Source organism: Camelus ferus, chromosome 10, assembly GCF_009834535.1.
Source record: "Camelus ferus isolate YT-003-E chromosome 10, BCGSAC_Cfer_1.0, whole genome shotgun sequence".
In the NCBI taxonomy this organism is placed as follows: Eukaryota; Metazoa; Chordata; class Mammalia; order Artiodactyla; family Camelidae; genus Camelus; species Camelus ferus.
In genome coordinates this window covers 57,240,497-57,268,085 of record NC_045705.1, presented here as the reverse complement: position 1 = coordinate 57,268,085, position 27,589 = coordinate 57,240,497, and the positions used below count along the sequence as shown (strand labels likewise).

Here is a 27,589-nt window from a genome sequence, read left to right as displayed (position 1 = left end):
GATGCCATCCTGAACTCTCTGGAGGTGGCAGGAGGCAGTATTAAGAGCCAAGGTGAACTCACCCCTATGGTAGACGCCATGTAGTCTGCACACATTTCCGCAAAGTCCCGCTCAAGAACACCATAGTAGAGGCCATAGAAGAGGAGAGAAATGCCAAAGTCCATGGCATCTTCTGGTTTGATCCTGTAAGGGAAGCAGCACAGCCTGTCTGTCAGGCCTGCCCTCGGACGCCACTGCTTTGGATTACTGCTCTGGGACATGTAAGGCAGCGCCTAAAGTTGGAAGCCTCAAGACCTGGAGCAAGTGTTGGCAAACGAAAACCAAATCCAGCCTGTTGCCTGTTTTTACATGTTCTGTGGGTACCATCTGAACAGGCTAGGATTGGGAACTGCAAAGACCAAGCCAGGGTATCCCCTTCTGCCCTCTTCCCCACTTTATTGCCAGGGCCTGCCTCCTCTAACTGGTGACCATGGCAGCTGCCTAGGGCCTACTCTGGCTAACACCTATATGTTGGGACTCCACTGTTGGCGATTGCCGGGCACTAAGCAGTGGAATTTTCAGTCTGGAAGTTGGCAACTCACTAAATTGCCTCACCTTCAGCCAGCTGCCCAAGTTGAAGTGGCTGAGCCCTGCGAAAGGAGGGAGTGGCCCAGCAGGATCTGGGTGTCACCGGAGCATAGAACGAAAATGATCCCAGTGGTCACCCACTCCCATCAGGCCCCTCCTGAGAATCTCATCTGATGGCAAGTGGGTGCAAAGTATGCCCACCATCTGAGACACCCCACCCAGGCAAAAGGGGGGAGCAAGGGAAGAGCCTTCTATCTGGTTATGTAAGTACCTACATACTATCCTCGATTTTGCCTTTTGTCCCACAAAGCCTAAAATATTTATTCTTTGGCCCTTTATAGAAAAAGTTTGCCAACCACACCTTTAGAAAAGAAAGATAAAGTTAGTAAATAATTACATACCAGTTACCACAAAATTTTAAGTTGCATCTATACATATTCTGTATTGTCATCAAGGTTAAATCCTGGTCCAAGTCTACTTACTAAGACAGACAACATGCCTATAATATTAGGAACGTTGTTTTTAGTAATTCCAGGGACTAATAATTTGCAAACTTGAATCTTTAAATGTTTCTTATAGAAAATTATCTTTGTTAAAACATTTTACTGTTAATAGTATGTGTTCACTTAAAGTTGTAAGTTATATTTATCTTAGAAACTTGAACTTGCCCAACCTTTTTTTTTTTGAAGGAAATGATCTTCATCTTTATTTTTTTGCCCAATAATGTAGTATTTAACCTGCTAATGAAACATTGTGATCTTATACCAATTAACTTGATCAGTAGCATAAAAATGGTCAAGACTCTCAATTATGTTTTCCTCCTTGTACAGTTTACATAAGTAAAAAGAAATTGTAATTCTAGAATAAATATCTTTGAAACATAATGCAGAATCTTGATTTTTTTTTTTAACCACATGGGTTAGGAAGATATCTGGAAATATCTTGCTTTCCTTCGGTAAGATATATTGACTCTGCACTGATGAATTCCTGTAAGCCTTTGTGTAGCCTGTTTATGCTTTCAGCCTGTACTATCCCTGGAATAAAGAATTCCATGGGTGTCCTCACACTATATAAAGTAGAACTTATTCCTTTCAGTTTCAGAGACTCCTGCCCACAATGTACTAGGTTTGAGGAAGAGGCCAGTGGTCACGAATTTAGATTTGAATCCCAACTCTCTGGCTTCAGTGTACTGTCCCAGGCTTAGGATTCCTCATGATCCACAGTCCCCAGCCCCTACTACCTCAGCCAGGAAACTACATTTCTACCTTCTTCTGCCCTACTCACTCACTGTACCCTCTAGTCTCAGCCTCCAGGATTACTCGGCTTCTGCCTTAGTTGGGGGTGGTGGGCCTGTGGGCTGATACAGATCTTCTAGAAAGCTTGACAATATGAAGCAACAGTCAGAATCCCACTCCTGGTAAAGTATCCTTAGGAAGCAACTTAGCAATGTCATCTGTGACAGCAGTAAACTGAAAAACAAACTATGTGCCCAACAACAGAGCGGGACTGAAAGGTTAACTTTCTGGAACTATTTCCTTAGAAACCTGATAAAGGTGAAATGTCAGCTGTGTTACAAAGCATCAGTTCTTCCATGTTGAACCCCGACTTGTGATTAGTACACTGTATCTGGACTGGGAGAGTCTGAAAGCTGATGTATCCCTTTGTGGGACATGGGGGATTCTGGGCCTGGGTGGCTCCCAGACCCATCTGCGTGGTCTCATTCCCTTGTATCTCAGCCCTGGGACTATTCTGAGGACTCCTACAGACACGGCCCTGCTATTTCCTGTCTTGTATCCTTCTGGCCAACTGTGTCTTATGAGTTCAACTGAGTCCAGGGGTCAGCAATCTTTTTCTATAGAGTCAGATGGTAAATATTTTAGGCTTTGTATCTGCCACAATTATTCAATTTTGCTGTTTTACTGCAAAAACAGCCATAGACAATGTGTAAACAAGTGAGTGTGATTGTTCCTGTAAAAAGTTTTTTCATTTTATAAAACCAGGAGGTAGGCCACTTTGGCCCACAGGACATAGTTTGCCAACCCCTGTCTATCTGAACATAAGTCTCTCCTCAGGGAGAGAGGATGCTGCAATAAAATGTCACACGCAGACAAGGAAGACGGTTCTATAGGGTGATGGAGCTATAGGTAACTGGCTACAGTCATTACTAATGCCTACTTTTGTTATTACATTTTTCCACTAAAATATAAACTCTTGGGAAATACAATCAATGATTTGAGACTCTAACTCTATTATCCAGACATTTCTTTCTCTTTGCCAGCACAAATCATGGAGGGCCCACCCCCCATGCCCCACAGCCCAAGTCTCCTACCCTGGGTGCCATGCCCCCTTTGTTCATACTCAGGACTTGCCCCAGAAAGGAAGGTACATCTCACCAGTACCCCCTTCCTAAACACCAGCAAAAACAAGCAAAGGGTACTCACTTGAATAATAAGTTAAGACCAAAGAGGGTAAACATGACAGCCATGTAGCCAACGATGCCAGTGGCATAGCTGATTTTATAGATCAGCAGGAACCACTTATAAACCAACCTGGAGAAAGGAGAGAAAATTAGTAGAGGTGACACAGAAACGCTAGACTAGGGGCCTCTGGACCACCAGAAGCCCTTATTCTCACATCAATGGGGGACATTAGGCTCTTTGCTTGGACTTTTATTGAGCAACTTCAGTTACTGTACAAAGCTGGTCATTCCCTCAACTGCAGAAACACCTCCACATACCAGGAAGCTAGTGCTCTGTAGTTTCCTGGTCTCAGACCAAGGGAAGAAAAGAGAGCCTTAAAAGAATGTTTCAATCTCAAAGAAAGAAAGTGCACGGCTGACCTCAGACAGCTACGTCATCTCAAATTCAGATTAGTTGGATAAGGAAGTGAAAGTAAATAACTAGAGCTATGCTCAGAAGGAAACAGGTATTCTTGTCAAGAAAGAATTCAAGGGAAGATGAGTAAGAGGTAGAATTAGCTACAGGCTTTTGTAACTGGGCAAGGTTAACCTGAATACTGCTTTGCTCCTATTCATAGGCCAGCAACAAAATGAATGATGTCTAATGAATTTTCTTTCAAAATGATATTTTTTCCAACAGCGCCACTGGTGTAGTAGTATCGTGCAAGATTCCCAAAATGACTTTTTTTTTTCCCTACTGGAGGACAAGGGATAAGGAAGGAGGCACTCAAATACCGCCTTTGAATTGGATGTGTGTGGCTGATGGTGGCAGTGGGGTGGTGTGGGCTGTGCGATGCTCCTGAAGGAGGAGCTGAGCTCCCTAGGATCCAATAAAAAGAGGTGTAGAATCTGGCTGGTTGACTGCAGCTAGGTTCAGAGAGGAAAGATGGTTCCCAGAATGTACCAGTCTTTTAAATGCTATGGAGGTAGGTCCCTGATATCAGGGGCCACTATTCTACCAGTGAGGAGAATTAAGGAGCAATTCCACAATCTGCCTGGCTCCTAAGAGCCAATTAGGTTATCACCAGCCCTGCTTGGCCCCAGGGAGGATGCTCAAGTTCCCTGCTGGGGCCTCCCTGCTTTGGTTAAGCAAGAGGCAATGGCTTCTTAGGCTAGCGAAGTGCCCCAAACACCTTGCAGTGCCTGCACTTAAAGACCACAGACAGCTCCATTATCCAGCGTTTGTACTGATCAGATGGGAGTGAGATGCAGCAGAAAGGATGTGGAATTTTAGGTAGAATCTGGATTAAGTGAGGTTTAGTAGCTGAGTAACAACCGCAGAAAAGTCATCTCATCCTTGAGACAAGTTTACTTATTTGTAAAAGAGAAAAATCCTTGCTACCTTTCTAGTTAGATTGTACAGAGCCCATTTCCTGGTGTATATAATAAATAAATGCTCAATAAATGCTGCATGAATAAATGTGGATGTTTATGAAAGTGCTTTGAGATTGTAAAGCACTATCAAATGTTAGTTGCTATTATTATCAAAACCTCCCATGTTATAGACACATTTTTAGGCATTTTAGCTAGAAGTTGAAACCGTGTGTTACTTGATGACCTTACATGCTTATTACACTTTTTCGCCATATTAGCCTATGTGAGGTAGCAATTATTGTCACACTTTTAGGGATAAAGAATTCAAGGCTCAAAAAAGGGCATACAGGCCATATAATTAACAAGTGGCAGGGCTGGGGATTGCAATCCACACCCATCTGGCTCCAGAGCCTGTAGATCCTCTAATGGCTCTTAACATAAAGTAGGCTACCCCAGCCAGAGACGGGCTTCTGGATCACCGACCTCACCTTGAAAATAAATTTACCTTTGAACAATGAAACACAGAAGGCCAAAGAAAGGCTTACAGTAAAGTGGAACATACAAGGCATGGGAAAAAGAGCAAGCTGCAATTTGGAAGACTCTGGATGAGGCAGTCACAACATTGAGGCTGGCCAGTTCTTCTGTTAGGCCCTTCTGGACCTGCACACGCATGTCTCACAGCACTTACCAACTGCACTGAGACAGCTGCTTTCTCGTCCATCTCCTCCATTAAGGGCAGGGACCATGTCTTACCCAGCTCTGTATCCCCAGTGCTCAGCACAGGGCCTGACACGAAGCAGGTGCTTGCTGAATGAATGAATGAGAAAAATCTCGCTTTTTGTCCTGTCAGGTACAGATTAAATGACCTCACAAGTTGGTTGAGAGGATCAAATGGGAAATGCATTTGGAAATACAAAAGAATTATACAGGCAGAGGCTGCTCTGTGACCCAAGAAGGAAGTATTGTTTATTGGAAAATTATAAATTTGCTGAGATTCATTCATTCAACAAAAATTCATAGAATAGGCTACTATGTGCCAGGCCCTGTGCCACAGGGCCTGGATATACAGTGATAAACAAAATAGGTGTGGCTCCTGATCTCACAGTTAGTTTAGTGGAGAAGACAGATACTCAAAATAATATTTAGTTGTGAACTGTGATAAGTTCTACAAGGAAAAACTATAGACCACTATGAAAGAATACAACAGAAAATCTAATTTAGAGATCAGAGAAAGGTTCACAAAAGAAAATAACATTTAAAATGAGACCACAATGACCAGGATTTGCTTACTTATTTTGTTTGCTTTTAATATAAATAGACCTTAATAGAAATCATAAGGTAAGTTACAGGGAAATACTTGGGGTTTTTAATCTGTGAATGGGGCAGGAGGTCTCCCAATCAGCTTGTTTTGGTGGGACCCTGAGCCAAGTAATCTTGGCAGACAAAAGCTGTAATTTTTTCAAACTAAACCTGCCCCGCTCCCACACATCCCAACCCATCAGTTTTGGGAAACCTAGCTCCTTCCCGCTACCCACCACCCAAACTCTCACCTTGGGGTTGTCTGTACTAGTGGTTTTCGGGTGGCTCGGAAGGTGACAAAGGCCGTGACGGCGGAGAACAAGATCCAGATCACAAGGAACCTCCACCAGTGCAGCTTCACTGTGAAATAGAGGGGAACAACCCACATCTGAAAGAGGGTCACCATCTGAAACACAAACACAAGCACTTCAGCTCCAGCCAGCTCCCTCTGCAGCTCTATCCGCAGGTCCAGAGAGCATCGTGTCTATTCCATTTTAGCCTGTTCCTCTCCTACATTTCCAGTTTTGGATAAAGGCACCTCCTAGTGACCCAAATTAGGAGCCTGGGACTGTGCCTGACACCAACCTTTTATCCCCCACCCAATTGTTTACTGTACATATTCTCCCCTTTCCACTTGAGCCCTTGCTGACCCTCACCTGGCTGACCACGACCTCTTTGTTAAGTCTCCTTGCTTTCAGTTTCTCCCTTCCCTTCTATCCTTCCCAGGAGCACATCCAGTCTTGAACATGTTATTCTCCTGCTTAGAATCCTCTAAGGGTCCCCTGTCTACAGGATAAGATCCAACATCCTCAGACAGGCTGTCAAATCTCCCACAGTGGAGCTCTAAACTACTATTTCAAGGACCACCTTCGATCACTCCGCTTGCCTGTAGTGAAGTTGTCCTCCTCAGGCTAAAACATCTTTTCCATCTATCTTTCGGCCTGATAATACCACATCCAAGACACATGAAGCCTTTGGTCTCCTTTCCAGGCAAAATAAGTCAGACTTTCTAGTACTTCAAAAGCATTTTCTTTTTCAACATTGTTATAGTGCTTACCTAGAGTATGAGACTAGATTCGAACTCATTCTCTTCCTTAATGTAAGCTCCCTGAGAGCAGTGACGAGGCTGTACTCATCTGATTCCTCTGTGCTAGGAAACTGTCTGGCACATGACAGATCCTCAATGAATTTACATAAATGAGAGGAAAGCAAGACTAGAGCCCTAAGAGGGAGGCACATTTCTGTTTTAGGGAGTGTCTGTTTTACTTTTCCTCCTCCAGATCTTTACCTCAGACTTGCTAGCTGAAGAGTTCCAAGTGTATAAAACAATTCTAAGTCAGAAGTTTGGACTAATCACCAGTCTTCTGCTCCACTGCCTCCTAACGCCTTCCCCCAACCACCCAGTTTTCACTAGATATCACTCTTCTCAGGTGAGTAGCAGGTGTTAAAAAAAAAAAAAAAATAATAATAATAATAATAACAACAACGACAATATCTAGCACTTAATGGAGACTTTCTTCCTGATGTTATCAAATAAAATTAAAGATCATTTTGGGAGGAGGGGGCAGTATTTCGGTTTGTTTGTTTGTTTGTTTTAATGGAGGTACTGGGGACTGAACCCAGGACCTTGTGCATGCTAGGCATGCCCTCTACCACTAAGCTATACTCTCCCCTCAAGAACATTTTTTTTAAAAGGAGGATAGGTGGGTGACTATAGAGAGGGAAATAGTAGCTAGTGTCCTGAAGTTCCATAAAAGAGAAAACTTTTGAGAAAGTATTTACTCTTGGGCATTTATAGACTAGTGCTGCCCAGTCAAAATATAATGTGAGTCATGTATGTAATTTAAAGTTTCCTAGTAGCTATGTTTAAAAAAATAAAGAGAAACAGATATTAATTTTAATATTTTATTTAACCCATGTGTCAAAAATATTACCTTTCAACATGTACTCAATGTGAAATATTTGAGAAATATTTTACTTTTTCCTTTTGTTCTAAGACTTTGAAATTCAACTTTTTTTTTAATAATTATAGGGTATCTCAAAACAGACTAGCTGCATTTCAAATGTTCAACAGCCCCATGGGACTGGCTAAGGCATCTTTTTAGTGTTTAGCTGTCTGCAGCTACTACTCTTTTATAGACTGCTCTATGGCAAGAAAAAGTTTTTGGCTTTTTATTACTATTATTTTACATATTTAAAAAAAGACAATGCAAGAGAACGGTTAGTGGCCACTTTGCTTTAGAGCTTCCCTTGTGTGTGCCCACTGGTCAGTGAGCAATGTAGCCTCAGTACCAACTCTCCTGTACAGGAAGCCCCAGCTAATTCTCTGAGTGAAGCATTCTAAAATACTTCTGGCCTTACATAAAAAGTGTGGAAGCACCAGGATGTACTAACAAATGGCTACCCAAATAATGCCCCAGGTGACATTCTAGGACACACTGGGAGAAAATCAGAAAAAGACATTGCAATAAACAGCTGCAGATTATTTAAACTAGGGGATAAGACAACCAGAATCGTGACACTAAAAGAGGGGAGAGGAAGGTGGGTGCAGAAAGAAGGGCAGCAGGGTCTTTAGCCTTCAGACCTCTTGCTTTCATAGGCTCACAGGGTGTTTACAAAACAGCTGTCCCAGAGACTAGAGAAGAATTAAATCACGTGTCCTCTCTGAGAAAGAGCAGGAATTCCTGGTCTCCTTCCAGCTTTTCCAAAAACTTGGCTGTTGCATGAAAACTACCAGACTGTCCTAAAGCCTCTTTCCCACTCCCTATCAACCATCAATAGTTCTGGGGGAATCCAGTCAAGGTAATTTTCCTTGTGTGAGCTGCAGCTCTGCATATTTTGGGTGCAGTGAGAGGCAGAGGACCCGGATTCTATCCTGAGTTGAACAAAGATATAATCAGGAGTAAATCTGGGCATCAGGGTAACAGGAATGAAAAATCTTGCCTTGCTTTGTAACTTACAGGCTTGAAACTTCAAGGGTGTAAAGCTACTCAACTTACACATCATGAAAGATAAGAGAAGAGGGGAGGGGAGGGGAGGAATTTAGGGACAGGATTAGGCTCTTTGAAACCAGATGGCCCAGTAGAAGCCCAGAAGACCTGGATTCTAGCTCTGTTCTGCCTCCAACTCACAGGGTCATCCTAAGAAGGGCCTTCCCTGTTAAATAAAGGAAGGGTTTGACTTGATTTTTCAAGCCCATTAAAGTTCTAGCAGGCTAAGGTTCTGTTAAGCAGCCCTGTAGCTCAGATCTCATGGAAGAATGAAGGCAACATTCACTCTTTTATCCATCAAGTATTTACTTTGCATTTGATGGGAAGAGGAACGTAGAAATAAACATGACCTCTAATCTCGGTCCTCAAGGAACACAATCTAGCAGGAGAATAACATAAACCAAACCCTTATTTTAATGAGTCTATGAATCTTCAGACCCTTTCTAAAGTACAAATAGAAATCATTAAACAAAAAGTGAACAAAGTAGAATGATATAGGGAAATGACCAGAGATTTTAGAACTAGAGATCGAGACATGAATCCCAATAGTTATTTACTGTGTTACCTTAGGCAAGTCACTTAACTCTGATAAGCTTCAGTTTTCCGAACTATAAATGAGGGTAGCAATATCTACTCTTAATAGGCTAGATGAGAGTATAGATTATGTGAATTAACGCATGGAAAGCTCTTAGAACAGTGCCTAATGAGGTAAGCATTCAATGTAAGTGATATAATAAATACAATGTAAGGATGCAACATAAGAGCTCTTATATTTCAATGGAAGCAATGTATATAAAACCACAAGCAGAGCTGCACAGTAATCATTCAGTGAATGAGAGCTCTTACTGTGCTTCACATGATCGAGACTTCATAAAGTCATATATATAAGAGAGCAGATTGCAATGAGGTAACCAAAATAATCAACATATTAAAGTGGTGGGATTACAGCAATTTCTTTATAATGTTTAATTTGCCCTTTCCGGGAAAAATAAACGATCCCAAAACCCAAACCAAGAATTTGAGGCCACTTTCAGGTATCAAGGCATTCTCCATCAGTGAGGCCTGAAAGCCAGATTCTGTTCATGGCCTGGAAAGCAGCTGCTGGGGTGGAAGCCCAGTGCCTGACAAGGGGCAGGGCAGAGGGACTGGGAGAAAAGAATAGTCTACCCTGGGGAAAATGGTCAGTTACAACTTTGCCTGGTAAATTTATTTGTGTCTACTATAGTATTCATTGGCATTTTGCTTAATAAATAAGTTAAAGCTTCTTCACTAAGGAAGGCATTTTTAATGGCTAGCTTGGCAATTAAGTGAAAGTTACACAAGATTTTCAGAACAGCAGGGACTCTGGTGCCATCTGGTGGCAACACATTTGGTTCAACAGCTTGTTCAATCAAGTACTTGATGCTGTGGAAGGCACAAAATAATGGGAAGCCATGGCCCTAACTTCTCTTCCAGGATTTGGGGTGATGAGACATAAACTCAGGAAGCGGGTGGCCACACAAAGCATCAAGCATTCCTATGGGAGTTCAGAGAAGAGATGTGTGGGCAGGAGCTGTCAAGGGAAGACTGAGTGGAAGAGGCAGAGCTCTGGCTGGTTCTGAAGGAGGCTCTGGTAGGGCGCGTGTGTGTAAGCCATTCATCCTTCTTTCCCCAAATCTGCAAATATAAAGTTGAAGTGAAGACTAGCCTGAACCTGACCCACTGATTTGTTCAGCAAATATTTGTTGAGGGACAGTCCCAGCTTCTGTGATCTGGAAGGTAGAATAGCAACATCTCACTTATCTCCCCACAAAGCTACACAGCTGGGATGATGTGTTCAATGTTAACAGTAAAAGCTAGCCCATATTTAAATGGATTGTCTTGCTTTTGGATTTCTTTCATCTCAGATACTATAATTCATGAAAAGTCAGAAGAGAGCTCCCAGATCACATCCTTCCCTGGGCACCAGCACCCCGACAGTGTGCTGATGCTTGGCACTTCTGACTTTCAGTATTTTCGTCATTTCTGAATCTCCCTATGTTGTCAGGGCGGGGATCACTCACCATGCTTGACTGAAAAGGAGTATTGAGGATGAAATGAAAACTATAAGTCCAGGTAGTAGAACAAAGTAAGAGATTCACAGCTTGAAAGTATTTGAAAAAAAATACTGATAAATGGACAGAGAAAGGTGTCTGGGATATGCTCTACAGCTCTGGTCAATGTTTTCATGAATGATTTGGATGGAAATACAAAGGATCTACTTACCGAATGTGGATAGCACAAAGCTAGGGAAGGGGAGAGGAGCAAGGCAGTGAACACGGAAAACAGAAAAAATGAGATCCAGAATGATAAAGCTCATTTCTAGAGCTTTGTAGCATGAGAGCTACACCTGATAAGCTGAAATGAAGAACCAAAACCTTAGGATAAAACCTCACCAACTACCAAGATCAGGATGGGGAAGGAATGGCTTAATAGCAGCTCACACAGAACAGATCTAGGGGTTTCTCCTGACCACAGATCGCCAGGGAATATGTCAACAAAGTCACTGCCAAAAAAGCCAAGGCAATCTATGCTGCGTAACTAAGAATACACTCAGAATGAAGGAGGCAGCAGCTCTACCATTCTCTGCTCTGTCAAAGCATCCTTGGATCCTGAGATCAGGTCTTAGAATCACAAAGTACAAAGAACACTGACGAATAAGCATGACCATAAGGGAGCAGCCAGGATTAAAAAAGGTCTGGAAACCAAATTACATAAAGAACTGAAGGTGTTGGGATGTTAGACCTGGACAAAACTACAGGAAGGCGTGGCTATTATCTTAAGATCATCCAGAGGCCCAGCAAGCAGATACAGTCAGCATAGCTTCTGTGACCCAGTAAGACCCCACGTATTGCTGGATACTCTACAGGGCAGAAACCTGGTTGGCAATTACCTCCTACTACACCCCTGGCAAACGGTCAACCTTACCATGTAAAGCAGGCATTCCAATCATAACTGATGTGCTAGACATTTCTTCCCTGATGCTGACCTGAAAAATCTGCCTTTGTCTCCCTTCTGCCTCTGAATCTAACTCTTATCCTTCAGAGAAGCACAGAGTAAATTTACTATCTATTTCTTATGACTACTTTCCTAATACCTAAAATTACGTATCCCCACCCCACCCCGTCTTCTCTCCAGGCAAGTCAGTCAAGCAGTCATCTAACAACACTTACTGAGCATTTACTGGACACCATGCTAAGGACTGGGGAATTCAGAGAGAAAAAAACAAAACCTCCTCAAGAACTTAAGGCTACTGAGGGGAAACAAACCATCTAGTGCAGAATGATAAGTGCTATAATGGAGTCGGCCCTCGTGGCCAAGAAAGTAGAGTAGAGGCGTTTCACTCAACGTGGAGGAACCAAGGAAGGCTATCCTGTTGGCCCAGCAGGTGCAGGGGGAGAAAGGCATCATGTTGAGTGTTCCAGGCTGAGGGAACCTAGGAGGCTTGAGGGAAGTGTGAGAAATGAGCCTAACAAGGCAGGGATGGCTCAAAGGAAGCTGATCACACTTAGGAGTTTTTATTATATTCTCAGGAGAGCCATACAGTCTGGTGACCCTCTTAATGTCTTGGTCTGAGAAAAATCTATAGTAGTTTAAAGACTGCAAGGTAGGAGATTTTGCCACTCATCCATTCCAGGAGGGAACGGCAGTTCAGGGGATAGGAGTCTGAAAAGATACTGTATTTGGTAACAGACAGAGATGATGAAAGCTCCTTAGAGATCTTTAAAAATAGGATAGATATTTTTCCAGGCATAAACTTACTCCTTCCCTTAACATCCCTGAGGGAACTATGGAGGGAGTAAGATTAGACTCTCTAGATGATGAAAACTGAGCTACCGAGAAGCCAAACAGCAAGTCTGGCCTGGTCTAGGTTTCCAATCCAGAATTTTGGTCTTCCAAGTCCTGCCTCCCGGCATCACTCACTAAGTTGGGGGGTAAACTAGAAAGACTAAGGAGGCAAGACAATATAGAGTAAAGGGGGATAGTTTTGAAAATACTTGAAATCCAAGAAAAGGACTTAGGAAAAGTCATTAAAGGAAATTATCAGGGGGGCTAAAAACAGAAATGACTATGGCAGAACTGACAATAATTTCCTAAAGCTTTTGGAAACCTCAAAAAAATGACTGAGTACTTTATGGAAAGAGCACTTAACCAAGAACTGGATTTTATGTCTGGCTCTGCAATTTAATTGGCCCTGTGCTCCTGGCAAATCACTTCAGGATGGAGCACTTCGGTTTACTAATCTGAAAAATGGAGACAAATCCCTAGCCTATCTTATAAAGCTATTTATTGTCAGGTTCCAAAGAGATAACAGATGAGAAAAGTATTTTCTTTAAACATCAATAAATTCCAAACTATAAGCAGTTTAAGTTACTATCATTATTGCCGCTGTTATTGAAAAGAATAGTATCTGAAATTTAAATACAGAACACAGTAGGATTGCTTGCTCCCAAAAGCAGTTAATTTAGACTAAGTTTCTTTTCTTTTAAACTGAAGGTTGGAGTTGAACTCCTAAATTACAGAGAGAAGTTTGATACTTTTCGCAGTGAAACCAGGAGGCTGGCATACTTGCTCATGATCAGTCTCATGGCTGGCAACATCCATGCTGTTCTAGGTCCTAGAGTCTAGGACAGTGTTTCTCATCAGGGGTGAATTTTCTCCCCAGGGGACATCTGGCAATGTCTGAAGACATTTTTGGTTGTCACAATTGGGGGAGGGGTGTTACTAGCCATCTAGTGGGCAGAGGCCAAGGATGCTGCTAAATATCCTACACTGCACAGAACGGGCCTCCCTGCAGAAATAAAGAATCATCTAGCCAAAATGTTAGTAGTCTCCCCACTGAGAAACCTGGTCTAGGAGAACAGAGCAGGTAGCTAGTGTTTCTCCACTTAGTGGTCATATATGCCCAATGGAAGGCTAGGCCGCCAACCAACACTAGTGAAGGACAGAAACTTTCATGCAGCTTGAGAGAAACAGAGCCTTATCAATTAATTCCATCATGTCTTGGCATGCCATAAGAAGCATTTTCTGGAAAGCTCTGACAGCTAATGTCAAACAGCTCATGTTTCTACTACTCAACAACAATCCCAGGGCCTCTCCTTTACACAACATTCTCCAGGGAGTTGTTTTGATTCTTTTTTTATTCCCATTCCTCACTCTACAGACATTCTAATGTGTTTCATATGCATATTTTTCATTTAGTAATTGGCACTGTGCTATGTATCTCTGATACTTTTCCCACTCAGTACTATGCTTCTAAAAGTCCACAAGTTGTTACGGGTACACAGCTTCATGATATGCATCTGCCACATTTTACCTATTTACTCAGAGAGAGGTATCCAGATTGCCTCCAACTCTTCAATTAACTGCCAAATTGATGTTAAAGTGAACACCCTCTCACATGTCCCGTTAGGATGTGTCATAGGACATTGTACATTCCATCTGACTGAATAGTGCCATGCTGCTCTCCACAATGCCTGTACCAGGCTTCATACCCACAAAGACTGCACAGGGGTTCCTACAGCCTCGGATCCCTGCCAATACTTGGAAATAACTGAGTTTCTAGTTTCTAGCCAATCATACAAAGTGATAACTCACTGCTGTTTTAATGTTCACTTCTCTAAATACTAATGATTCTGAGCATCTCTTCTCAGGCTTCATGGACTTCGGGATTTCCTCTCCTGTAAACTGCCTGTTCATATCCTTTGCCCATCTTTCTATTGGAGTTGCTATCTTTTATTTGTTGATTTGTAGGAGTTACTTTATATAGTCTAGATATTAGTCTATTGTCTGTTTTAATCATTATTAACCCCCCACTTCGTTATCAGCTAACTTTACCTTCAGTATCCTTTACAGAAAATTCTTAATCTTAATATAATCAAATTTATCAAATGTTTACCTTATTTGCCCACACATTTTTCATTAACTTCATAATTTGCCCTTCAAAATTAGATCTTTAATCTATCTTTAATTCCCTTTTGTATGCAGTGTTATATAAGAATTTCATTTTAATTTTTCTCCATATGTTGAGCCAGTTTTCTCCACACAATCTACTTAGCAATGATTATGTCCTTCATTGACTGGTGATGACACCTTTATTGTATATTAAGTTCCCATTATACAGGGATCTGTCTCTGAGATCTTCACTCTCTTCCAATAGTCGATTTGTCTATTTCTATGGTATATCTTAATATCTGGTAAGGTACGTCCCTATCTTGGGAAATGCTTTTTTTCTTGCCTTTATTTTTGAACTTCAAGTAGAGAGAGAGAAAAAAAGAATTAATCAGAATCTCTGGTTAATGAATATTCTCATTAGTCAACACATGGACCACTTTTGTTTTAATTTTTAAAAATTATTTTTCATTGTGGTTTAAAAAACACATAAAATTTACAATCTTAACCATTTTTTTTTAAATGGGTGTACTCAGGATTGAACCTAGGACCTCGTGCATGCTAAGCATGTGCTCTACCACTCAGCTATTTCCATCCCCCCTCATCTTAACCATTTTTAAGTGTATAGCTCAGTACTGTTAAGTATATTCACACTGCTGTGCCACAGATCTCCAGAACTTTTTCATCTTGCAAAACTGAAACTACCCATGAAACAACAACTTTCCAATTCCCCTCTCTTCCTCAGCCTTTGGCAACCACCATTCTACAATCTATATAAATCTGATTACTCTAGGTACCTCATATAAGTGGAAGACAAATATTTGTCTTTTCATGACTGGCTTATTTCATTAGCATAATGTCCCAAAGGTTCACTCATGTTGAAGCATATGACGGGATTTCCTTCCTTTTTAAGTTCATTATTTTTTTAATAATATGACAAATACTGGACCCACTACCCAACATTAGAATTGGAACATCTAAAATTACTTTTATCTAGCTACATCCTCTTCTCTGTCCTACCCTCCAATCTTCCATCCAACATCAGCCTTATCCTGAATCTTGATTTTATCATTCCCTGGCTTTTAAAAATATGATCTTATCACACACATACATACTTCTAAAGCATACTGTTTAGTTTTTATTGTTTTTAGTTTTATTATTTAGCCTTCTATAAAAGGTATCAAGTTGTAAGTAGTTTCCTGGGACTTTTTTCACTCTATATTATATTGCTAAGATTCATCCTTACCATTAATTATTTGTAACTATAGTTAATTTTTTGTGTTACTTTATGTATTTATATGTTATTATTTTATAACTTATAATATTCCATAGTGTAAATACATCACAACTAACCTATCCATTCATCCATTTTCAAGTTTTTGCTATTACAATATAGTGCTGCTATGAAAATTCTGGTATATCCTCCCTGAGATGCATGCACAAACTTTTCTCTTGGCATATATCTAGGAACTAAGCTTCTGGATCATAGGGAATGTGAATATTCAAGTTTATAAATTCTTTTTCAAAGTGGTTTTTCCATGAAGCAAACAACATTAACTGATCACAGCCCTAGCATGGGGCTAAAAAGGATCAAAGAATATTTGCTAACTGAACAAATAAACAGACATCATTGGAGACCGAGGAGAAAATGGGAGTCACAGGGACTGGGTATGAATCCTGACTCTGCTAATCATTAGTTGAGCAGGGTTCAGCTAATCTCTTTAAGCTTCAGTTTCTTGATCCATACAGTGGCAAAAATAATACCAGCCCCCTCACAGCAAAATACTGGGCACATTATAAAGTACTTAGTAAATGGTAGCTGGTGTTATTAATTGTTTATGTAATGGTGAAGTTCATACCTTTAGCAATGGCCCAACTATGTTTCTGCCCTGCTTCTGCTCCCTGGAGCCCACCTTTAGTCTAGAGCAGATGTGAGGTTGAGAGTTCCCTAAGAACTAAACTGGTGGCTATGGCAAGTACCAAAAAATCTGTCTAGGCAGGCAGATGCACTTTGGATGCCCCAGGATGGAAAACAAGGAGAAATAAGATGTGCTGTCCAAATAGAATAGTAAATAACAGAATCCCCAGCCCATTGGATGCTTCATAAATCTAGTCTATAAAATGTCTGTACCAGTTCTACCAGTAAAATCAGAGAGCAATCTGGGGAAAAATACCTGCAAAATGTATGTCAAAAGGGCTTATTACTAATATGCAAAGAGCTCTGATCAATAAGAAACATTCCAACAGAATCCTAAGCCAGGAAAGGAAATGTGACCAAATACACCACATGGCTCAGCTGTGAATAATATTTACATTATTATGTAATTTTACCAAAATATTTATTTAACCAAAACCTGGGAGGAGGAAAAGTATGTATGTGATGGGTATATGTGTAGCAGTATAAGAAAATTACCACCTTCCATGGTTAGGAAGTCAATACATAATATTTAAAAGTAAAAATTACACATATATATATTAGTGCGATCATGTTATTTAAAAACAAAGGTCAGTATCAGAAAACAACTTAAAAAAGTTTAAAGTAGTTGCCACTGAAATAATCAGGGATGGCTAGAATTGGGCAAAGGATTGACTGATATGTTTTTCTTTTTAAACCTTGTAGTACTTGACTTTTAAATTAGGTATTTTCACATATTGGGTTGAGAAGGATTAAAAATACTGAGGATTCCCTATACTCTCTTTAGTATTGGGTAATAGCACTGCTTAACATCTGTTGGTAGGATTATACACTGCTATAACTTTTTGAAGGGCAATTTGACAAGATCCATTAATAATTAAATGGTAATTCCATTTGACCAGGCAATTTCATTTCTAGGAATTCATTCTACAGAAATGTTGGCCCACTGTATTTGCATATATGTAAATTATATATGTAGAAAGTTTACTGAATCATTGTTGCAACTAAGATAAACAACATGTCTATCAACAGACGTAAAAATCAATTACAAAGAACACTGTTTTACTAGTTTAAAAGGATTACATACAAACTAATATGGATAGATATTTGAGAGATATTACCAGCTCGTTTTATTGTGCTTTGCAGATACTGCATTTTTATTTTTAACAAATTGAGGGTCTGTGGCAACCCGGTACTGAATGAGTCTATTGTGCCATTTTTCAAACAGCATTTACTCAGTTCATGTCTCTGTGTCACATTTTGGTAATTCTCACAATATTTCAAAATTTTCATTATTCTTATATTTGTTATGGTGATCTATGACATCTCTGATGTCATTATTGTAATTGTTTTGGGCGGCCACAAACTATGCCCATATAAGACAGCAAATTTAATCAATAAATGTGTCAGTTCTGACTGCTCCACTGGCCACTCCCTCTCTCTCTTCCCTATCTTTAGACCTCCTGAGTCCCTGAGACACAACAAAACTGAAATTAGGCCAATTAATAACCCTACAATGACCTCTGAGTTGTACGTCTCTCACTTAAAATCAAAAACTAGAAATAATAAAGCTTAGTGAGGAAAGGGTGTTTAAAGCTGAGATAGGCCTAAAGCTAGGCCTCTTGCACCAAACAGGTAGCCACATGTGCATGCAAAGGAAAAACTCTTGAAGGAAACTAAAAAAGCTACTCTAGTGAACACAAATGATAAGAAAGCAAAACAGCCTTATTGCTGATATGAAGAAAGTTTCAGTGGTCTGGATGGGAGATCAAACCAGCTACAACATTACTGTAAGTCAAAGCCTAATTCACAGCAAGGCCTTAACTCTTTTCAGTTCTATGAAGGCTATGAGTGGTGAAGAAGCTGAAGAAAAGTTTGGAGCTCACAGAGGTTGGTTCATGAGCATTAAGGAAAGAAGCCATCTCCATGACATAAAAGTGCAAGGTGAAGCAGCAAGGTGATGTAGAAGCTGCAGCAATTAACCCAGAAGATCTAGCTGAGATGATGAATGAAGGTGGCTACACTAAACAACAGATTTTCAAAGCAAACAAGACAGATGCCATTTAGGACTTTCACAGCTAGAGAGGAGAAGTCAAAGTCTAGCTTCAAAGCTTCAAAGGACAGGCTAATTCTCTTGTTACAGGCTAATGTAGCTGGTGACTTTCAAGTTGAAACCAATGCTCATTTACCTTTCCAAAAATCCTAGGGCCCTTAAGAATTATGCTGAATCTACTTTGTGCTCTGTAAGTGGAAGAACAAAGCCTGGATAATAGCATATCTGCTCACTACATGGTTTACTGAATATTTTAAGCCCACTGTTGAGTCCTACTGCTCAGAAGAAAAAGAGTCCTTTCAAAATATTACTGCTCACTGACAATGTATCTGGTTACCCCAAAGTGCTGATGGAGATGTACAGTGAGATTAATGTTGTTTTCATGCCTGCTAACACAGCATCCATTCTGCAGCCCATGGATCAAGGAGTAACTTCAACTTTCAAATCTTGTTATTTAAGAAATGTATTTTGTAAGGCTGTAACTGCCATAGGCAGTCATTCCTTATTTGGATCTGGGCAAAATAAAGTGAAAACCTTCTGGAGAGGATTCACCATTCTAGATGTCATTAAGAACATTTACAATTCGTGGGAATATGTCAGAATAGCAACATGAAAAGGAGTTTGGAAGAAACTGATTCCAACCCTCAATTTCTTCCAATCCTCACGGATGACTTTGAGGGATTAAAGATGTTAGTGGAGAAAGTAACTGCAGATGTGGTGGAAAAAGCAAGAGAAGCAGAATTAGAAGTGGAGCCTTAAAATATGACTGAATTGCTGCAATCTCATGATAAAACTTAAATGAATTAAGAATTGCTTCTTATGGATGAGCAAAGAAAGTGATTTCTTGAGATGGCATCTACTCCTGCTGAAGATGCTATGAAGATTGTTGAAATGACAACAAAGGATTTAGAATATTACATAAACTTAGTTGATAAGGCAAGGTTTGAGAAGACTGACTCCGATTTTGAAAGAAGTTCTACTGTGTGCAAAATACTGTCAAACAGCACTGCGTGCTACAGAGAAATCATTTGTGAAGGGAGGAGTCAACTGATGTGGCAAACTTTACTGTTGTCTTTTCTAAGAAACTGCCACAGCCACCCCAACCTTCAGCAAGCACCTCCCCGATTAGTCAGCACCCATCAACATTGAGGCAAGACCCTCTACCAGCAAAAAGATTATGACTTAATGAAGGCTCAAATGATACTTAGTATTTTTTAGCAATGAAGTATTTAAATTAAGGTATGTACATTGTTTTTTAGACATAATGTTATTGCACACTTAAGACTAGAGTATAGTGTAAACATAACTTTTTCATGCACTGGAAAACAAAAAATTTCATGTGACTCACTTTACTGCAATGATCTGCAAATGAACCCATGATATCTCTGAGGTACGCCTGTTTTAAGTGGAAAATGCTGCAGAACCTAATGGATGTCATAACATCTAAAAACTTATAAATATTAATACATGCAAAGAAAAAAACCTGCAAGTATAACAAATTGTTAACAGTGGTTCTCTTGGACACTTGATTTCTATGTCACATACATATTGTTTGAATTTTTTATAATAAACATGTATAACATTTGTAATCAGAACAAAACCAAAATAAAAACAGAACAAATCTGATCCTCTCTCTCTCAACAGGTGAGTTTTGTCCCTCTAAGAATAAGATAGACCTTCATCCCTCTTGGTACTTTAATATGATACAGATTTTAGAGCTGAGAGGCAGCATTTAGAAGTTGTCCAGCCAACCATTCCAAAAATCCCCTCCACAACATCCCTGACAAGGAGTTGTCTAGCCCCTAATAAAACACAGTTGTGATGGGAAGATTATTCCCCTCTAGGACAGTTCATTCTACTGTGGAACAAATTCCACTGTTGAAAATTTCTTTATAATACCCAGCCAAAATCTACATTCTTAAAACTCATTCTCTCATTCCTTAGCTTTAATTTGGGGCTCTGGAGTTACATGGAATAATATTAATGAAAAAAATATTTTAAAGCTTGAAGAGAAAATAGTAATCATCTAGTCTTAAACCCTCACTTTAAAGATGAAACATGAGGATGAGGTAAGAGAGAATAAGTAATTTGCCCAAGGTCCATTACTAATCAGCAGTGGTGCTGGAAATCGAGACCAAATTACTCTCACTTCAAGGCATTTTATACTACACCAAAATTCCATTGCTCAAAAAAAACAGAAAAAAAGGTTAACACTTCCTAACTCATCTATGAGGTTACATTATCCTGATACCAAAGCCAGATAAATACTTGACAAGAAAACTACAAACCAGTATCTGTTATGAACAGAGAGGCAAAAATCCTCAATAAAATACTTGCAAACCAAATCTAGCAGCATATTAAAAGGATTACACATCAAGATCAAGTGGGATTTATCCCAGGAATGCACCACATGATCACCTTAATTGATGTAGAAAAAGATATTTGAGAAATCCAATACCCATTCAATGAGAAAAACTCTTAACAAACTAGAAATTGAAGGGAACATCCTCAACATGATAAAAGGCATTTATGAAATACCCACAGCTAACTTACTTAAAGATTAAAGACTGAAAGCTTTTCCCCTAAGATCAGGAAAAAGAAAAGGATGCCAATTTCACTGCTATTATTCAGCATTTTACTGGATGTTTTAGTCACAGCAATTAGGCAAGAAAAGGAAATAAAAGGCATCCAATTGGAAAAGAAGTAAAACAGAGGACATGAATTATATACAGAAAATCCTAAAGAACCCACAAAAAAACTATTAGTTAATAAACAAATTCAACAAAGTTGCAAGACACAAGAATCAGTTATATTTCTATATATTAAAAATGAACAATCCAGAAAGGAAATTAAGAAAGTAATTCCATTCACAATTGCACCAAAAAGAATGAAATACTAGGGAATAAATTAACCAAGAAGGTATAAGACTTGTATACTGGAAACTACAAAACATTAATGAAAGAAAGTAAAGAGACCAAAATAAATGAAAAGATAATCCAATTTCAGGAAGATTAATGCAATACCCCCCAAAGTGATCTACAGATTCAGTGCAATCCTTATCAGAATCACAACTGTCTATTTTTGCAGAAATTGAAAAACTGATCTTAAAATTAATATGGAATTGCAAGGGACCCAGAGTAGCCAAAGCAATCTTGAAAAGGAATAAGTATGGAGGACTCACACTTCCCAGCTTCAAAACTTACAATACTACTATAGTAATCAAAAGTGTGATATTGGCATAAGCAGAAATGTATAGTTCAATGGAATAGAATTGAAAGTACAAAATCAAGTAGATACATTTATGGTCAATTGATTTTTGACTAGAAGACTAAGACCATTCAATGGCAAAAGAAGGCTCTTCAACAAATGGTGCTAGGACAACAGGATATCCACAAGCAAAAAATAAAGTTAGACCCTTATCTCATACCATTTACAAAAAATTAACTCAAAATGAATCAAAGATTGAAATCTAAGAGCTAAAAGTATAAAACTCTTCGAAGAAACTATAGGGGTAAATCTTAATAATCTTGGATTTGTCAGTGGATCCTTAGACATGACACTAAAAACATAAGCAACAAAAAATAGGTTTAAGAATACAGACTTGCAACTAGTAAATAAGCCATAGAGATCTAATGCACAGTATAATGAATATGGACAATGATACTGTGCTATAACCATCAAACTTGCTAATAGATTAGAACTTAAATTATTCCAAACACTAAATAGAAAGAATAATTATGCAATATGATAGAGGTGCTACATATCACTACAATGGCAGTCATCATACAATATATAAATGTAGCAAATTAACATGCTATGCACCTTAAATTTACACAATATTATGTCAAATATATTCAATTAAAAAAAGAAAAAAGAAATTGGACTTCATCAAACTTAAAAATGTTTATGCATCAAAGGATACTATCAAGAAAGTGAAAAGGGAATGCACAGAATGGGAGAAAGTATTTCTAAATCATGTATCCGATGATGGTATAGTATCTAGACTATATAAAGAACTCTTACAACTCAACAAAAAAAGACAAAAATCCTATTTAAAAAAATGGACAAAGCACTTGAACAGACATTTCTCCAAGAAAGATATACAAATATCCAATAAAAACATCAAAAGATGCTCAAAAGTCATTAGAACTACAAATCAAAACCACAATGAAATACCACTTTATGCCCACTACAGGTTCATAAATAATACCAAAAAAACACCAAAAAAAAAAAAAAAGAAGAAAGAAAAAAAAAACAGAGAAAAATGGAATAATAAAGAGTCATAAAAAGGAATGAAGTATTTATAGATACTGCAACATAGATGAAACTTGCAAACATGCTATGTGAAAGAAGTCAGGCACAAAAGGCCACATATTGTATGATTCTATTTATATGAATATCCACAATAGGTAAATACATAGAAAGCAGATTACTGGTTGCCAGGGTGTGCTGGGAGAGCGAAATAGAGAATGACTGCTCAATGGGTATGGGGTTTCCTCTTGGGTAACAAAAATGTTCTAGAACTAAATAGTGGCAATGGTTGCACAATAATGTGGATATGCTAAAAGCCACTGAATACTTTAAAACAGTTAAAATAGTGAATTTTGTTATGTTAAATTATCGTCAATAAAAATAAAATTCTATTCCACTTCCACATAAAATAGTATCTGAAGATATTTTTATGTCTTAAGCTTTTTCTCTTAGGAGTAGGGGCAACAAAGTCATTAACATTAGCTTTAGAGTTTACAAAACACTTTGCCATATAATCTTATATATAATAGTCACAACCCATGAGATAGATATTATCACCCCAATTCAAATATAAGAAGAACTGAGGCTCAGTGAGGTATAAAGTCATGTAGCTCAGAAGTCAAAGAGTTGGTTAATCAAGGCAGATGGTCTGACTCCACTGTATTTACTGTGTTAAGGTGACCAGCTCCAGCTTCTGATAAACATGAAAAAGGACAGGAGATGCCACTGTGTACAGGTATCTTGAGCAATTTTTCTTCTTCCAAAGTTAGTATTTTAACTAAAGCAGTAAAAATATTCATTATACCCAAGTTAACAAAAGTTTTAAAGAAACCAATATAGATCATTATTATATAAGAGCAGCATAAAGCAGGACACTACAGATTTCCCTTTTCCAATTTTCTAAAGACATGAGTTTAAGTTTCTCAGTGCATATATGCTATGTTAGCATGTCCTCTCACCAGTGTAGTTCAGCATAATGTTTACAGGGTGTGGCAGTAAAGTAATGAGATGACTGTGCGTGTTCCTTATATAACTGGCCTCATTAATTTACAATCACCTTCCTATTAAGGATTAACTAGTGAATGACACATCAGTGATTTTCTAACACTCTGATAAGTTCTACAGATGTTCCTGACAAGGGTCAGGGTTACCAGCCCAAGGAAAGCATCCTCTTAGTTATTTTCTACATTGTGTTTCCCCTTAAGGTATTGTTTGAAGAAAAGATTTCATAGCTTAAAAAACAAATGTACACATTGAAAACCACTGCAGTATATGTGTCCTCACTTCTTCAGAGGTTTTCAAAAATCTTTGCAGATTAGCCAACATCACATAATTATTTCTAATACAAGCAGAGAAAGGCCAAGGGGCTCACTGTATTTGGTTTATGAGTTTTCTTATTTTCCACATTCAATTAAACCATCCTAATAATCCCCATTTTACAGAGCAGGCACTATAAGCACACTGGGAAACAAGTGACTTAGATGACAGGATAAAGCATGAGCAGGGTCCAGACATGAAGCCCTATCCCAGGTGGATTAGTCTGCTGGATGGTGCCTAGTTCAGACAGCCTTGGTGCCATGTAATCATTCAAGGCACTATGACCTGAAGGTACAGATGTCTCTACTCATGGTGCATACCAACACTTGAGGTGGCTATAAGCCAGTAATGTCTGGAACCTGTGCAAGCTGAAGGGCAAAGATTAGCCTCTCCTCCTCCTATGCTCCAGATTACCCCTTGGTTCCCTTGATGGAAAAAATCCTTTCCAAAAGCACCATACGGTACAGTAGAGATTATGAAATATGAAATAGAAGACCTGGGTTCAAATTCTGGCTCTATCTATTAGTATCCTCTTCATGCCTGAAGTCTCTGGACCTCAGTTTGTTCACAGTACTTATCTCATAGGCTTTTAGGAAGGTTAAATGAGATAATGTAGCAGTTCCCATCCTGTGGGCTACAGACCCCTGGGCATCTTTGGCCATATTACAAGAGGTCTGAAAAAAGACATACGAGAGAAAAAGAATCATTTAGGGATTAAGACTAAAAGCCCTGGTACAGTAAAATTGTCTGAGTTCAAATAATAGGTTTTACAACTAGTGCAAGTAACTTAGTCTTTCTGTCTCAGTTCCTCATCTGTAATTGGAGAAAACATTATTTACTTTACTGGGTGACTGTGAGGATTAAATGAGTCTACATATGTAATAAAGTACTTAGAACAGTGGCTGGCATAGTAAGAATTCAATAAATGTTAGCTATTATTACTATTCTGTGTGTATGTGTTCTTTGGAAGTACAACTATCATTAATGTGGATATTTGCCAAGTTTCGTTGTTTTAATTTGGTGGGTGGGGGAGGTACTTAGGTTTATTTATGTATTTTCTAGAGGAAGTACTGGAGACTGAACCCAGGACCTTGTGCACAGTAATGCATGCACTCTACCGCTTTGAGCTATAGCCTCCCCCGGCTTTGACAAGTTTTTACCGCTAAAAAATGGTTGTTATACTTGAAAAGGTTAAAGACTCCTACTAGTTGTAAAAGAATCCAGTATACTATCTGTCATGTCCTAATCCAGAGCAGCTGATTTCAATCTTTTTTAATTTACTGAGGCTTGTTTTGTGGCCTAACATATGTTCTATCCTGGAGAATGGTTCACATGTACTTGAGAAGAACATGTATTCTGCTGTTGTTGGGTGGAATGTTCTGTATACATCTGTTAGGTCTAATTGGTTTATAATGCTGTTCAAGTCCTCTATTACCTGTTGATCTTCTATCTGGTTATTCTGTTATTGGAAGTGGGGTTATTGAACTTCCCAACTATTACTATAGAATTATGGGTTTTTCCCATCAATTCTGTCATTTTTGCTTCAAATATTTTAGAGTTCCTTTGTTAGGTGCATGTATGTTTTTAATTATATCTTCTGGCTGTAGGGAAACTTATCAATAATGTAATGTCCTTCTTTGTCTCTTGTAATGTTTTTTTATTTAAAGTCTATTTTGTCTGATATTTAATAGCTACCAGCCCTCTCTTTGTTATCATTTGCATGAAATATCTTTTTCCATCCTTTTACTTTTATCTCTTATTTCTTTGCATCTAAAGTGAGTCTCTTATAGACTATGTAGATGGGTGTAGTGGTTTAGTATATAGATGGGTAATGTGGTTATTTTTAAACCAATTTGACAATCTCTGCCTTTTAATAAGAGAATTTAATCCATTTATATTTAAATTACTCACAAGGAAGGGTTTACTTCTGCCATTTAGCTATGTTTTCTGTAAGGTTTATATGTTTTTGTTCATTTCATTTACTACTGCCTTTTTAAAATATTAATCTAAATTAATTAAGATTCATTAGAAGCTTGGTCTTCCCAATCAAGTGATCACCTCTCCCTCTATTTGAACAGCTCCCAATGAATATCTCCTTCACGAATCTATCCAAAATGTTAAAAAGGAGAACCTACCTTTTCTGGACATGAAAGTAGGCTCAGGTTCTATCCCAGTTTTCAATGTCTGAATCACTGGGCCCTTAAACACACACCCACCATACACTATTCAACTATTTATACATAGTTTATTATTATCATCTATTCCCTGCCTACATGCAGCCTGGATTAGGCTGCAGCCTAGAATATTTAAGAAGGGTCTCCTGATGATTGGTAAACAAAGAAATGAGAGGCAAAGTGGCTTACATTGTAGGAGCGGGGGTGCCTCTGCTTCCACTGCACCAGGAGTAGCTGGGCCACAACCAAGGTAGCGATGAGGATGAGGACCATTTCAGCGTGCATGGCTTCATGGCCGCGGTGCTTGGCATGCATGCGTGCGTGCTCAACCCTGAAAGCCAAACAGATGGGGTGAGCTAGGTCAGGGATGGTGTAGTGGTAAAGGGGCAGTGCTTTCTAGGGATATCCCACTGGTCTGTAGCTCAAAACACACTCTTGTGCTTTGCAGCTGCAGAGTACTGTACAAATTAGGGGCTAAAATGACACATGCCATAGAGGACAGGCATTTTGGGATAGAATAGGAGTTCTATGGGACCTAGTCACCAAGGTCAGATATTGGGGTTAAATTTGGGTGGTCTGCTGCCTGCCCCCAATGGTAGAAATAATTGATACTTTCCATTTCAGTCTTATTTCAACTTGTCATTGGAAGGAGAAAGTAACCCAAAGAGAAGGTTAAAGCCATGAACCTTCATACTCTTACTTAATGATATTTATGACACCAATAAAGGAATAACATTGCAAATGTGTGCTAATTCCAGGGTTAAAGTCATGCTTTATTTGTCCTACCCTCTCTGTCAGGACCAGAGATCTTGAAGCCTGAAAAATCTCAACTGTTTCAACTTTATACTAATCCAACAGTAACTTCACCATCAGTATCCACAGGTAAATAGCCTCTTTAAGGGCACAAGGAGAGTACAACTGGAAACTCTTATTTAATCTAAGGCTGGCATAGTCCTGAGGACTGACAGCAAGTGATTCCCTTGGCCAACACAGGCAAAAAGCTTCCTCTAAGAATAGGAAAGTCACTCCTACCATTCTGGGTCAGAGTCAGCCAAGGGAGAGGAATGAAGGAGTTAGAAAACTAAACACAAATGTAGCCTGTAGTCAGGAGCTTTTGTGCAAGTACTTCATACCCAGAAGTATTAGGGAGAAAGGGAAAGGACAACATAAATTGTATCTTCATGAAATTCCCAAGTGCAATGAGAGACTAAGCAAGAAGAACTTGGTTGGATGAATTATGGACAGATAGATCATAAAGCTAATATAGCAAAAAGTTAACTGTAGAATCTAGGTGGTGGGTATAAGGGTGTTCACTGCACAATTCTTTCAACTTTTCTGTAT

At 39.1% G+C, this 27,589-nt stretch overlaps 1 protein-coding gene across 2 annotated transcripts in view; it reads right to left on the bottom strand.

The window, feature by feature from the left end:
• RNF121 (ring finger protein 121) overlaps positions 1-27,589 on the bottom strand; it is a 65,309-nt gene that overhangs the window by 13,303 nt on the left and 24,417 nt on the right. For both annotated transcript variants that reach the window (XM_006181636.3, XM_032489256.1), the window contains 4 exons: positions 26,438-26,579; positions 5,890-6,044; positions 3,009-3,116; positions 63-183 (listed from right to left, as the gene is read on the bottom strand). In XM_006181636.3, coding sequence (XP_006181698.1) covers positions 63-183; positions 3,009-3,116; positions 5,890-6,044; positions 26,438-26,579 — 526 coding nt within the window. The remainder of the gene's footprint in view (positions 1-62; positions 184-3,008; positions 3,117-5,889; positions 6,045-26,437; positions 26,580-27,589) is intronic.